Genomic DNA, 15,909 nt, shown 5'->3' on the forward strand with positions numbered 1-15,909 from the left:
ACGTGTGTCACTGAGCAGATGTACTAAATAAGGCTGCCCTAACAGAAATTAATTCTATTTTTTTACAGGTCACAACCTTGTAAAATACTAGTGAACAGTTAATTTCTGGTGGTCTTAATATTAGTTATCGAAATACCAAATTTTAGTAACTGCAGCCTTAAAATATTTGAGCTACAAAAATTAAAATTAAATCCTTGCCCTTACCTGGGAAGTTAATAATCTTAATATGTACTGTAGATTTAATTTCTAAATAGTATACAGGGAACACGTGCAGGTTACTGGCTGCCAAAAGCATGAATTCTTATGAATCACAAAGACCATTGTAATTCAATATTTTGCAAAGGACCAATAGTATATGCCTCTTTTCTCAGGTGCTCTCATAATCCTATGGGTAAAACTGAAGTCCAGACAGAGTGTGAGCATAACCTTTTGCACTATGCAATGGGCATGAAAGTGACAGGAGCCAGATGAAAAAGGACTAAAGGGAAGGAAAAAAGTTCAAAGTTTTCCATGCAGGTGTTTGAGAAAAGAAAAGATCCATAAACAGGATATTTTCAAACTTTGTCTATGCTGTAACAAAAAAGTAGCTCCTTGACCAATACATAAATCTCAAAAATTTATTTGTACAATTGCCTTGGTAATATTGCCACATGCATAAGTTGCATTTTTTGACAATTGGAAAGTACCTCAGGCACTAATGCTAAACCATGTTGTTACAAAACTGGTATAATTTAGTGTGATAGATATTAATTGCACTTTCTTGCTAGTGGAATTAGTATCAATAAAGAAACAGTGATTGATGCTGTTTTCTAGGGTAGAGTTAGCCAAATAAAACCATGTCTTTGAAGAGGTGGGATGAAGGCTAAAATTAATCATAAATATCCTACAGTGCCTAATAATCATAAAATCATAGGATCATTTAGGTTGAAAGTGACCTTTAAAATCATAGAGTCCAACTGTAAACCTAGCACTGCCAAGTCCACCCTGAAACCATATCCCTAAGTGCCACATTTACACATCTCTTATAGTATTTTTTAATTCCTGTTTCTGTAGTGCTTTAATATCACACTTTTTTGTGGGCTGCCTTAATAGTGACTGTGCGTGATATAAGCCTGGAACAAGTTAACAAGATTCTCATTCTGCGTGCTCAGAGCAAGTGTGCCTAAAAAACTATACCTTATGACTGCAAATACCTGAAGTTCTGTAAAAAGGTTTTGACCATCTAAAGGACCTGCAGGTGAACATCTCCATGGTACCTGATGGTCTTCACCCACAGCTCCTCAGAGAACTCATGGATGAAATTGCAAAGCCATTGTCCCTCATATTTAAAAAGTCATGGCAGACTGGAAAAGGGGAAACATAACCCCCAGTTTCAAAAGTGGAAAAAAAAAAAGATCCAGGGAACTACAGGCCAGTCAGTCTCACCTCTGTGCCTGGCAATATCGAGGAGCAGATCCTCCTGAAGGCTGCTAAGGCAAGCAGATAACAAAGGGGTGATTGGTGACAGCCAGAGTGGCTTCAGTAAGGGCAGGTCCTGCCTGACTAATTTGGTGGCCTTGTACAGTGGGGTCACAGCCGTGATGGAAAAAGACAGAGCAACAGACATTCATGTTGGAACTAGATGATTTTTAAGGTCCCTTCCAACCCTGGCCATTCTATGATTCTATGAAAACTTAGAGTGATATCAATATTTACCTAGTGCTCATGTGTTTAACTGAACTGACTCCCCTGTCAGCCAGAGGTGGAAAGCCTTTTTCAACACTTAACATTCATCTCAGCATCTGGATTCAAAATACTGGAAATCTTGTGATTTTGAGATTCCTTTAGTTAGAGCTTCTAAATTTTCAACACCAGAAATGAAACTTCTTCCTTTTGAAATTTCAGTTTTTGGCTGTTCTACTTAAAAGTGGGAGCTCTAATGCAATACTTGATATGCCTGTGACTAGCATCTTGAAAAATGTTTTATATGATTAAAAAACAGAAACCAAACCAAACCAAACAAAAAAACAACCTTTTGATAATGATATACACTGTGAATATAATTGTGTTCATAACCTCAGATGATTGGTAAATTAGTTTTCTCTGAAGATCAGGTAGTTTTGATGGTGTTAGTATGGACAACTATTCTAATCAGCCCTATGTGCTGTCAGCCCCCACATGCTGCTGGGTGAAGTAGAGCATATTAATTTTTTTTTTAATTCTTTTAAATTAAAAGTGGAGTTTATATTTAGCAGTAATGCAAAGATATTTCATTTTCTGGTTCCCAAGGCTTAGAAAGAAAGCATATGCAAAAAAAACACTGTTACATTTTCTTAATAGGACAAAATTCTGTTATAAAAAATTCTGGGAATTTCTGGTTTGTCAGTATGGTAGTTCAGATGACATTATTATTCAGCAAGTTTCTCACTTGGAGGGAGTATAGACTTCCTTATTAGCATGCAGCATACTCATATTAGATAAAAAAAGTTGTTAATTATTTTATACCATAATTCTAGCTATGTTTTAAAATTATCAAATTGTAGACATCACAGCACAGTTGGATTTCTATAAATAAAAATTAAGTAATTTGAAGATTTTTTAAATGAAGTCCTAAAGTGTTTGGAAAATTTGCTGTAATGATCATATCCTTTACTGATGTAAGCATTTGATCTGGAAAGCTAGAAGTTTAATTAGGAACACTTTTAAGCTTGGAAAATACTTTTTTTAAAAACCTTAAAAAAATACATCGTGGCTTCTATGTAAACTGGGTGATTACCAGGAGGTTTTTAAAGCATGACTCAGAGCAATCGGTACATGGCAATTGGGGAAAAAAATCTAGATACGAAGAAATTACAATTGTAAATCTGGGACTTCTTCAGCTGCTTCTGTGATCTGTTGCCTTAACCAGCTGTAGCACATGCTTTTGCTAGCACTGAAACATAAACCAGTATATTCTGAATTTATATAAAGGCCAATGGTAGACAGCTTTTCATAGCAAGATGTAACGTGTATCTCGATGCTTGTTTGGTTTTAGATAACTGTGTTTTTGAAACACTGAGCAGTCTCTGAAGTTTAAGATGAAAAAGATGTTCAGGAAAAAACCTCCACTGACTGGAGAACATTGATGTTAAAATGTCCCCTATTGATGTGATAATTTGAGAATCAAAGTACAGTTCTTGATGCTTCCTTCCCAAGCCAAGCCTAGGTTTCTACTCTGACTCACAGCTGTGAGTTTCCTTAGTAATGCCAATGTCTAAATCTATAAGCAAAATGAGTAATTTGATGATATGCTTGTGGATGAAAACTCCTACATGTGCTGTTAGTATATAAAAAAAACTGTGAAAACCCCTTCCTTCACTTTTAATTTCTGGTTTTAAGCTTACATATCCAGTAGTTTGCTGTTTGAGACAGGATAGTCTCTAGTGTTTGAAAGCATACAAGACTAGATGCATACAAAAAATACCCATGTGTCTTCTTCTTTCACCAGGCAGGTTAAAGTGTCATCTTCTTGGAATGTCCAGATGAGAATGTCTAAATGAAAAATAAAAATAAATATTTCTTTTAAGCTTATGGTTAACATTTTTGTAGTATCATCCGTTGTTAATATGACCTGGAATTAACTTATGATATTCTTCTTATTAACTTGATCTATTCAATGGATGTATTATCCTAACCTGAGACTATTACATAAACAGTATTCAACAGAAAATACTCTGTTCCCATCTCTCCATTTTTTGATTGACTTTCTTTTTTTGATGTCCTGTTTTGTTTTGTTTTCACCTTCCCTGGATATTAAGGTTTTGTTACTGGTGAACAAAATATGAGTTGAGTGCTAAATGAAGTTTCTTTCTGTTTCATGAGATAAAAGTAAATATTGGCTACAGTTTTCCTCTGTCAGCTCTAACAACATAGTACTCTTAAAGATGACAACTGAATCAAAGGATCTATTGTCCTCTATAGCCTAGATTAGTTGTTAGTTTAATACATAGAGATCTGTATTCTAGTTAATCTTAGGGTAATTTAATTGGGATGCAGGCTCCCTTTACAGCAGAGACATGTAGGTCCATTTCTGACTAGTACAACTGTGGAAACTGTGCTCTTTGCAGTGTTAATTCACTTTGGTACTTGCAGGGAGAAAGTTTTCCTCTCCATTTCCTTTTTTCACTAGTTAAAAACAAACTTGCAATTTAAATGATGTACTTAACTGTTGTAGAGGAGTTGAAGGGCATTCTTCCATTTTAAGAGTTTCAAAGATGCTGACTTTTTTTTGTTTTGTTTTCCAGCAGAACTGAATGTTTTGCTGTCTGGGCTTACAAGAAATCCCTCTCAACTCTGAATTTTTTTTCTTTTTTATTCTCTCTGATCTGTAATATTTTGCCATGCATCCTGTCATCTTGTTCCAGAATGCTTTTTGCACCAACTTAGCTGTTCCCAGACAATTCACTCTTGTCATCTTAGCCAGCTTACTGGAGATCAATGTCTTTCTAGTGATTCATGTTCTGTTTGAAACAAAATACCAGACATAGCATATGCAAACTGCAGTTGTTACAAAGCCTTAGAGTGTAGAGAACCTGGTAGAAACATGAGTCTGTGGAAAGAATGCATTCGGCTTATCTCGCAATATTCAGTCACTCCCATGAAAAGGTTTACTTCCATATTTCACGGCTGAATTTACAGTGCTTTCAATGTATGGCATTGGACAGTAAGATCCAATTGGCAGCAAGCATCTCACTGCATGTCCCTCCCCAGCCTCTTCTGCCCTCTCCATCTAACCCCATGCTTGTCTTTGTTTGGTCAGTTGTTCAATCACCCAGTGACCTCTCCCCACCTGAGAAGAGGAACTGGAGAAAGATAAGGAGGCACATTGGCCAAAATGGAAACAGATTGAGTAAAATTATAATTAAAAGCTAATATTTATACTAATACTAAAAGATACATGAAGTTCATAGAATGGCTTGGGTTAGAAGGGACCTTACATATCATCTAGTTCTGACTACCCTGCATGGGCAGGGACACCTCCCACTAGACCAGGCTGCTTCAAGTCCTATCCAGCCTGACCTTAAATACTTCCAGGGACTGGACATCCACAGCTTCCCTGTGCAACCTGTTCCAGTTTCACATCACCCTCATAGTGAATAATTTATTCTTAATGTCTAAATCTACCCTCTTCCAATTTAAAGCCAATATCCCTTGTCCTGTCACTGTGTGCCCTCATCAAATGAGCAGTGAGCACCACTGCTCTAGTGAACGTGTGACAGTCACAGTCAAAGAGGGAGTAGCCCTTGGGAGCAGGACAGACAAGACACTGCAGGGATGGTGGCCATTGAAGAAAGAAACTAGTCCCCAGCAAATTTTTCAGTTTATAGTGAGTGTGATGTTTATGGAATCAAATACTTCTATTAGCCAGCTTGAGTCAGCTGCCCTGGCATTCACTCCTTTAGCACCTAGCGAACTCAGAAGTGCTAAAGACCTTGATCACTATGGAAACCCTCACGCCATGGCTGGCCATGAGCTAAAACAAAGTTTCTTATCAAATTTGTTTCCACTGAACTGTAGTCTTAAAAATGCAGTTTTTCTGAATAGAAAATCAAATCTATGATTCTATCCCTGAGAAACCAGGATGTTTTATAGTATCCTTACATCTTTGGGCAGCTCCTTGGTTATAGTTTTACTCAAATGTTCTGAGGTCTGTCAAAAGCAAGTACCAACCCTGAAATGGTTCTATTGTCCCGTTATCTGTAGTGATAGAAAAGGAGCTGTTGACGTTTTGACTGTTGCAGAAAATACTCTGCTGTATTGCTACAGCAATACCACCAGTAATAAAAGTTCAAGTGAAATTTCTTGCCCTCACCAGAGGAGAATAAAGAAGGTATGACAGCACAGTATCCCACGGTCACTGTCATGAAGAAGCAGTCCACCACTGCTTTGCTCTCACACTTGCTGAGCAATCTATAACTAAAACCCTGTTGATTCTCTCCGCAGTCATTGTACCTTCTGTGTATGTTCAGTTATCAAAAAGAAGTATTTGAATTCTTTGCCCATAATTAACTACAAGTTCCAGGATTAAATATTCACTTGGGAATGACGTTTTGTGTCCTTTAAGTATTGATATTACTCAACAGGAACCCTTAAAAGAGCAAGTGTCCTTAGTTGCACTGTTTTAAAACAAAACACTTAGCCTCTGTGTTTCTGATGGGTTGGCCATACTGATTACAGGGTTCATTAAGCAGTCCTGGGGTTGTTTTGAAGTATCTGCAATATTACACACTACAGTAATTAAGACCAAGACAAATATTGGCATCATTTTTCCAGTGACCTTTTAAAATGGCTAAGAGAGAAGTAGCTTGCACTTGTGATTCTACTGGAGTAAAAAGTGACATGATTTTCCTTAAAATACCTCGACAGCAACAAAATACACTTTCATCACAAATTCTGCTGCTGTGGCCTCTGTCATGTTGAGCAAAGAAGGTGATCTGTAAGTAGGGCTTGGGGGAAAACAATTTCAGATTTTGATGTTTGTGCTGTTGTTTTTCCATACTTGTCTGCCATGCAAGAGGCGTTTTTAAGTTAGGTTAAGTGCTTTTGTACTTGTGTCTCTCTCCATAACTTCTTAGGCATATGTAGGAGTAAACTTGTCATCTGTTTGGTACTGTTCTTCTGATATTGCATTTGATGTGAGTGTAGCAAGAACAAGGAATCAGTTAATCTGTGTCATTGATTCTGTTTGTTAGTCCAGTACTGTACTTGGTTACATTAGTATAATCGTGAAATACTACTAAGTATTATTATTGTTGTTGTTGTTATTATTATATTTGGGAATTCTATAGTTCTTTAATTTTAGAGAGGACTTCAATTTTTTTTGCTTGCCCCAAGCCTCTTCTTTTATTTTGGTAGCTTAGAGGAAATTTGAAAGAATTGTCATCAATGTAGAGCAAAAAGATCTCAGGCAACTAAATGCATGCCTTTTGCTATTTTGTTCATTTATTGTTTTGCTATTCCTCTCCCTTCCTCTCTACGAGCACCTCCCCCCAGCACCCAAAAAACCCCACCAAACTACTGAGGAAACAAGCACACCATGATAAAATGCTGATAAAGGGAATAATTCCCAATAGACCATAAAAGACAGAATTTATAACCCAAATAGAAAAGCCACTCAGTTTTTCTATCTTTCTTTTTTTCCCTTTCTTTTTTTTTCTTTTCTTTCTTTTTTTTTTTTTTTTTTTCCCTTGATATAAAGCATCTGTCTCCAAAAGGAAATGAAAGCAGGCCTGTTTCCCCTTTCAAGTCTCTGAAGTAGTAGGTGGTGTCATTTGTTATACAGTGCTACAAGTCCCCTGTTATTGCACTGGTAGCTGCTGACTGTACTGAAAAGTTTTATCAGCTGTCTTTAATAAAAGACAATACACGTGAAGAAAAACTATAGCAAATGTCTTGCTCTCGTGTCTTCAGACCATCAGAGAGTGACTGCACTGATGCACAATCTTGCAGTCACCCCAAATTCTTGTGGCTGTTACAATAAAACAGAGACATTGGAGTGGGTGATACCCTAGAAAGTTAGGGGGTGGTCTTTCCAAAATCTTGTTCACTTCCTCATTTGAAACATGAAGGAGTTGGAATGAGCTTTCAGCACTACCCAAAATGAGTTACCAGTTCACATTTTCCATGGATACATTTGTTAAAGAGCTAAAATGGCCTAAAATGTGGTCTCCAGGAAACCAGGACTGACAAGTAGAAGTTGGAAAATTTCATGTTCAGTTAAATTTATGCAGTGTGTTCTTTTTCTACATATTAGATGCTGCTTGCTCTAGTGAAATAATATACCAAATCAAAGAAATGCTGGTAGAAAGGTTTTCTTAGCTAGGTATAGAGTCATTCTTTTGAGTACTTGATAAGTACCATACCCATACCATATTTTAAGGAGAGTGTGAAATAAAGTAAGAGGACTTCTGGGAGCTGTATAAGACAGCTCTGTTATTTCCCACACAATAAGTTTGTGGATGCTGTAAAATTAGCCCTGAGCACATTTGAATATATTTCATATTTAAAATTAGTTTTTCTAGGTTTAAGATTTTTTTTAATCCCTATCCATTTTAAATTTGTTTAGATACAGACATATTTCAAGTGGGAAGACAGTTCTGTGTCAGTAACTGTGCTCTTGAAAAAAAAATTATTCATTATCTGTAATTAAACAAATAAGGAGCACAAGAAGTGGGGATGGCCATTTTACTCATGATTTGAAAAAATGTGCTCAATCTTAAGTGTAAAAATTAAGGAATAAATAAAATATGTGGGTATTTATACAACCAATCCTATACAGTGGAGCTGTTTTCCAATGTTTCTTCACTTGCATCGTTACAATTAGCCCCCAGAACACTTCTGATTAAGGAATGTTTTATTCCATTATAAAATACTATGCAAGATTGTCACTGCAAAGCTATAGCTATGATAATGAAGCTTCTAATATGTTGTCCACAGCAAAGATTACATTTCAAGGCTTAATTCTTCTCTGTAGAGAATGACTGAAGAGGAAATTCTGGAGAATATTTAAAGGGGAAATTGTAATAAAATCCAGCTGAGTTTTTTTGTTTGATTTTTAGTAAAAAACACAGTAACTGACTTAGGAGTGATGGAAATAATGTGTCAGTTTAAGGCAAGAAAAATTAAATCTAAAAATATCTTCAGATACCCCTACATTTGCATTACAATATTTACAATAAAGAACACTGGACCTTTTTTTTTTTTTTTTTTCCCCTTAATTTTAAAACTCTGGAAGCCAGTTGTTCTGAAAATTTAATGTGTTCTTTATGAGGTTTTTGTAATGTATATATTAATAGGTGAAAATAAGCAGGAAGAACTTGACTGTACTCTTACTAGCATGTAAATATCCTAGGTACTTGCAAAAAGGTAGGTTAGACTCTTCAGCTTCATGAATCTGCTTTTGTGCCCTCGTAATATTTTTTAACTCGAGTATCCAGACAGGTTTATTTATCATGAACAACCTATTATTTCATAATTGAGAGATCTGAAGATGAAATTAATAAAGCAAGAAACATTTTGTCATAGCTAAATTTGAAAAGCTTGTTAATCACGTAAGAAGCTTTTTAATTGACTTGTTATAAGATATCTATATTTTTGTTATTAAACAGCACGTGTTTCCACCACTGTTAATTTTATTCAGTTGTTTGTTAATAAATAATTTGCACAGCCTGACTCCAAATGAATATTCACATGCTTGTGAGAGCACAGTAAAGAATATCCAAGGACCCTTCAACATCCTTCGAGTCTAAGAGCAGATTGATTTGCTCCTAGTTATAATTAAGACAAAGAGAAAAAAAGGAATGAGTTCAATTGTGTTAACTATTCCTAACAATTATAAACTCTTTATTGGCAATGGGTTGAATTAAAATGAAATCCCTGTCTTTAAACCACTCTTGGATTAATTTAATTTTCTCTTGAAAATTGTGCCATGCTGACATTACCACATGTAAAGCTTTATGAATTCTGTGTTTTCTCATTTAAGAGAGAAGTCTATCTCTGTAGACACAAGATCTTGCCCTGTTTGAAGCACAAAGTATACAGCAGCTGTTCAGAAACCTTTTCTTGTTATCTGTATTTGCTTGAATTGCTAAATTGCTTCCATGGAAAGTCTGCAAACACAAGGGAATAATTTATTCAAGTGGAAGAAGGTTGTCTGAAAAGAAAAACTGAAAATATTCCTAATATTTCTTTTTCCCTTTTCTTTTTTTTTTTTTTTTTTTTTTTTTTTCTTACCAGTACCCAGCTGCCCTAATGAATCTTGGAGCCATTCTTCATCTAAATGGTAAATTGAAAGAGGCTGAAGAAAACTACCTCCTTGCTCTTCAACTTAAACCTGATGATGTCATCACTCAGTCCAATCTTCGCAAATTGTGGAATATCATGGAGAAACAAGGTTTAAAGACATCTAAAACATGATGATGAAAAACCTAAACTTTTTTTTCTTAAACTGATTTAAACCACAAACTACAACTTCCACGCAGTTGCCCAATCAGAGAACTCATTGGACCTGACTGCAAAGATCAGATGTCTTAATTGCTGCTAGGAGAAGCTATTCTGCTTTTTTGGCATAAGTTTTTTTGCTAGATAATGCAAAAAGAGAGACTTTAAGGTATTAATGAAGGACTTATTACCCCACAAAAATATTTAGAACTGTAGCACTTGAGAGAAGGTGTTTTTGCATATTTGATAAATAATTACAAATCCCATTTTGCTCATCTTTCGGTGGGTACACAAAATGTAAACTGTCATAGAAATAGTAAGGGAGAATTGTACAGTGTACACTAAGCCATATGGGACTAAAAGTGGTAATAGTAGGTTAAAGTATTTTGCTGATATGGTAACTCATTAAAATGTATACTAAATCCAGTGTGTTTGCAGTTTGTCTTAATGCTGCTGTATCTCACTTTACAACCACTTGCTTACAAATTTCACAGCTTATATGGTCAACTTACTGTTTGATTTTTTTTTTTACAAACTTGACACTTCTGATTACATGACATAATTCAAAATTGTTTACTGAGAATATGCATATTTCATCTTGTTAAGTTTTAATGCAGTGCTCTTGAGATACACAGTCAAATAACTGGGTTAGGCAGAATGATCAAGGAACAGCCCATATTCTACATCAGATGTATATGTAGAGTGGAAAAAAAACAAAAACAAAAGAGATATTTTGTTTATATCCAGAGGTATGATTTAGCAATACAAGCAAGACTGATGTTTACCCTGATGTCAGATGATATCTTGAATAGTATACTAGAACAACATGTTTGAGCCTCTCTACGTTAGTGCTAGGTAAGACCAATTTTGAACTAGACTCTGCATACAATATTTTTGCAAGAATTTAGCCAAATGAAATTTGAAAGTATTAGTGACTGGATATGCTACAATTGAGACTTTATGAGCAACTTGGAGAAAAGGGAATTTTATACATAGATGAGGGTAGCAAATAACCAAAGGGTGTGGATTCGATCATGCTAAAAACTGTAGATTAAGAGAAATCTGTAAAGGTGGTTGCTAGTTAGTTTTCGCAGGGGTGTTGTTTTAAAAAATATCACATATTTAGATTATAAACAAATTAGCATTCTGTTTTTCTTCTGATGTGTGCTAGCAGCAGAGCTGTCAAATATCTAAATATTCTTTTTGATGAGGTTCACTTTATTTCCATTTCAAATTATTTGGGCAAGTTACTGTTTTAGCCTTCACTTTTAAATGTAAAAATAATTTATTTTAAATTGCGATGTATTGAAACTTTATTCAGTTTTTTCAGGCTACTTCATAATGATTTCTTTCTTTGGAGAAAGTATTATTGCTTGTAAGAAAATTTACTGCTTCATTTAATGACCTGTTGCATTCTGCTTCAGTGTTCTTTTCATAATGGTAGAAAAAATGTTAAGTGGTAGAGTGCCATGAATTGAAGCTTCCTCATGATCTTCTGTTAAAACTTTTTTTTTTTTTTTTTTAACTGTTGGGTGCCATCAGACAAAACTGTAGAGAAAAATACTTTGCTGTATTTATTTATTTATTAATTGACTGCAGCAATGTTTCCTGACATTAACACAACAGTCTGTAAGTGTTGCTCTTTCTTTTCATTGGTTTTCCTTGCATATTTTGTGATTAGTGTGTGTACCTAATGGGAAAAGGGACACTTGTGTTATACTCTACCTATTTGGTCATTCTTCCCTCACACTTGGATTTTAAGTCTGTATTGAAATAGATTTGGGAGCAGCTGTTTCAAAGTCAGTAGAGTAAAAAATTGTAGTGGTGTGTGTTTCTTTTTTCTTGCTCTCTAAAATATGCTAAGTTGCTAAGTTTACCACTGGTCTACCAGAAGGGCCAGGTGGGCAAGATTGTTTGGTTTTGTGGAGTGTGTCAAGTTTTTCTTAAATAATGTTATGGCTGGAAAAGCAAAATTGAAGGGTAAAAAGGTGAATTTCTATAACTTTATCGTTGAAATCAGTGTTAGAATGCAATGGTAGCTTGAACTTATTCTGCTGTACTGATTTTCTGGAAAAAGTATAGAAATAAATTAGATAGTAACTGTAACTGAATTCAATAGAAAACTGTGGTATCCTGCAGCTGTAGTTGCTCAACAGCCATCAAACTTTGGTGGCTTCTTGGTCTTAACTGTTCACTATGTTATTTGTCTCCTTCAACTTGTACTCATTTTTGTTTATAGTAATTTTTATTCAGTGCACAAAAGAGGGAGGGGGGAGCACTCTTGTAATGCAGTGGTTGCATTCATAACTGGTTTTGGTTTTTTCTTAAAGAAAAAAAAAAAAGGAGAAAAGAAAGAAAAAAGAACCAGCGTAAATTTAACAAGAATGTCCCTGAATACATTTTGTTTTACTATAAGTCTGGGCTTGATACCTTTCTTCTTTTGGAATAAATTTCAAACATGTTTAAAATATGTCTCTCTGCTCAGGGATTTATGGTGGATTATTGCAGACAGTGCTAAAAAAAAAAATTAAAGAGCACAAGACAAGTTTACTAAATTAAAATTTTATTTTTTGAAAAACTGTTATTTGTATAAATTATCAGATTTTTAGGCTTTCCTTTTTGTAGAAATAATTGTTTATGTGCCAGATAAGAGAATTTCAATTTTGTTTTCAATAATAAAGCATTGATAACTAATACACTGTGCATTCCTCTATCTGTTACTGTAACAACACTTTTTAAAAAAATTATTCTAATTTAATGAATTGTATTGACTGGTTTTAGGTATCGATGGTCTATAAAGCATAAGTGGAGTACAGCTTATCACAGCTGGCTTTCTTCCGTTGCAATTTTACTTGAGCTGATATTTTCAAAAAGAATCTCTGGAAGCATTTTATTAATAATTCAACTCTCTAAATCTTGCCAGAGGCGTGTGGCAACTGTTATATTTGATTGTTACTTCTAAAGTCTGTGATAATAAAAGCTGATGAATAAGATATATTAATAAATTATTTTCTTATAATTATTTATAATTTATTATCAATAAATTGTAATTTATCATTTGCTATAATATGTTAAAAATATTGACATATACGCCTTATGTCAGTAAAAATGCTTCTAAAAATTTACAATTTGCTACAAAAGCTGGGAAGAAGTCTTCAGTTTACATACATGGTCTTTTTAGGGTCTGAGACCACCTTTCTGTGATGCTGCAGTGTCACATGATCAGTTTCAACTCTGCTGTGTTCCTGCACAAGCAGTGTTATAAAGTGACTTGGTTCTTTGACTTTTTGGTTTTCTCATTTTCTAGAGACAGAGCCTTCTTAGCACAATGGACCTAACACTAATATCCTTATACCTTCCCAGTTCTGTTGCAATTTATCTAACACTGATAGATTTGTTCTACAGGTAAAGGACGGTGATGGTTGTGAGCAGAGCTCTAGGGAGGCTTTGAGTGAGTTCCATTTTCAATTGTCTTGACTTGTTTTTATCAAAGGTCACACACCTTACCTTCATTCTCTGCCTATGTAGGTTTTGATGAAATAGCAGATGATGAATATGGAATATACAAATAATAATAGGATCTGTGTCACTCCTTTCTCACGGAAATAGAGTCTAAACATGTATGAACTCCTGCTCTGTTTTCTTATCCCTAAACCCTCCTTTGTGAGATCCTATACTATCCTCCTTCTGTTGTCTTTCCAGTGTTTCTGTTTACCCAAGCATGACAAAAAACAGATATCTGATACATCTCAGTTTCTGATGGAAGCACAGCAGCTCTGCAGTGTTTTTTTTTCACTCCTGCTGTCCTAGACAGCCATCTTACACAGGCCCATCTGAACTTGCTCACTCTAGCTGGCACAGATGGCTGTATTGCTTCTGGGATATGAACTAAGATGAAGGTAAGGCACTAAATTGTTCTGTGTAAATGTATCAGCTCATTTAGATCTGACTTGGGACTCTGTGACATGGTTGTGTTTTAGGCATTCCCATAGCAGCTTTGCCTGACATGGGTGAGTACAAGTAGCATGAGAGAGATTTGGCCTCCAGCTCTAGTGTTAAAACAGTCACTGACACCTGAATTACTTCTTTTATTTTGCCGTGTCCCTAGGAGTCATAGCAAATGACAGATTCTAGTGAGAGAATCTGGAGATGTAGAAATAAATTGTGGGAAATTTAAGAAGAATCCCATATAATCGTACACCTTTTTAAAACTAAAGACAATATGAAGATGTAGGTGCTAAAAATGTCATATTCTTGCTGTAGAACTGAATCTTTTCTTTCTTCTGAACCACTAATTTCACAGTCTTTAAAATAAAATGCTAAAAGAGGGGTCTTTTGAAATAAAGTAGAGACCCCACTTTGAAATGTTCCTGCCTTACTTCACATGATTACTGAATGTGTAATCTCCCTGAGATTCAGTAGTGTGAGACTGGAAGAATGTGTTTTAAGGAACAGACTATATCCCATGTTATGCCAGGAATAAGGAGGGAGGTGTCAAGGAGGAAATGCCATTTTTGTGGAAGTGAGCAAGAATTTTAGAGAGACAGGCTTTATTCCAACAACAAAGAAGGAACCCCACAATCAAGTTATGCTATGATAAACTGCAAGAAGATGTATGCATCAGTAAATATTTTTAAAAATGCAAATCAGATTTTAGAAAAATGTTTCTGATATAATAATGAATCAAACCAAATGGTAACAACCAGAGATATGTGGGTCGGTGAAGGTGGTGTAGAGGACATAACAATATAATCCCTATGGAAGGCTGAATGCACACTTCATGTTATGCCACTTTATTAGAAAATCTTTAGAGTTGAGTTTGTTTTCAGATATCAAATTGATGTTTCTCCCTTCCCCATACAGTCTTCATTTTAACAAATTTGCCCTGTTGTGGTACACTAGCTCTTTGGTGGTACCACAGTTCTAGAGTGGGACAACTTAGAAGGTTACATATGAGCAAGCATTTCAGAAGGGCAGAAACATCAGAGTGAACTCTCTAGGAAGGCGTAAGATAAAATAGATTAAATAATTTCTGTTTTAAAAACCTTTCAAGATTTCCTTTTGGAGACATAGGTGTCAAAGCCATGTGCAGTAAGAAAAACTGTGGGTTGTTTTTTTTCATTCAATAGATCTTGTGCATAAGCCCGTGCTTCCTTGTGTCACTGAGCCCTTAGCTGGTGACATTTTGTTGAATTAATTTTTGTTTTTCTGAAACTCTGGACCTGATTGTATGAAGCAGTGTTTCTGGAGAGTTTGACTAGTTTAAGCCACAGGTTCAATTTTAAGCTAAGCAGAAATGAAACTTGGCTTTGATGGCTAAACTTTACTTTGGTTTGGGTTTCAGGAGTGATTTAACCCAGATGAACAGATTTTCCAACCCAATAATACAGTGGTTTGCTGTATAGGGTAATCCCAGAAAGCAAGAAATTATTTGAGAGGCTTTATTTATTTCCTCTCTAGATTTTTTTTTCCAGTCAGCAAAGGATTTTTTGCTCTTTTCTGGAGAAATATATTTTATTTTGTCTGCACTTTTCTTGGAAACAGATGTTCCTGCATACCCAGTATTTTTCTTTATAACAATAAGAAATTAAATTTACATAGAATTGTTTTATTTATTATTTTGGCATGTTTGTTGCAACCACAACTATAAGTTTCTATAACAGTACATGAGCGTATAATGCAGTGTATTGTTCCTTATATTAAATCAGTTCCCTTTTCTGGTTTCTATCCACTGTGTAAAGCAAATCATTACAACAAAGAGACAGTTTTGCACACCCCCCATTTCTGGTATCCAGCATTGTTCTTCCCATTGTGGCAGCGAATATATGACAATATGAAGATGTAGGTCCTAAAAAATGTCATATTCTTGCTGTAGAACTGAATCTTTTCTTTCTTCTGAACCACTGTAATTTCATAGCATTTTTTGTCCATTGCATCTCATTAATGAAAGAA

The 15,909-nt window shown here is 35.1% G+C and overlaps 1 protein-coding gene across 1 annotated transcript in view; it reads left to right on the plus strand.

Moving 5' to 3' along the window:
* Positions 1-10,454, plus strand: part of TMTC2 (transmembrane O-mannosyltransferase targeting cadherins 2) — a 248,807-nt gene extending 238,353 nt beyond the window's left edge. The window contains exon 12 of the mRNA XM_030456167.1: positions 9,754-10,454. Within this exon, the coding sequence (XP_030312027.1) occupies positions 9,754-9,933 (180 nt within the window). The 3' untranslated portion in view covers positions 9,934-10,454. The remainder of the gene's footprint in view (positions 1-9,753) is intronic.
* The last annotated feature ends 5,455 nt before the right edge of the window (positions 10,455-15,909 follow it).

Source organism: Calypte anna, chromosome 1 (genome assembly GCF_003957555.1).
Source record: "Calypte anna isolate BGI_N300 chromosome 1, bCalAnn1_v1.p, whole genome shotgun sequence".
Taxonomy (NCBI): Eukaryota; Metazoa; Chordata; class Aves; order Apodiformes; family Trochilidae; genus Calypte; species Calypte anna.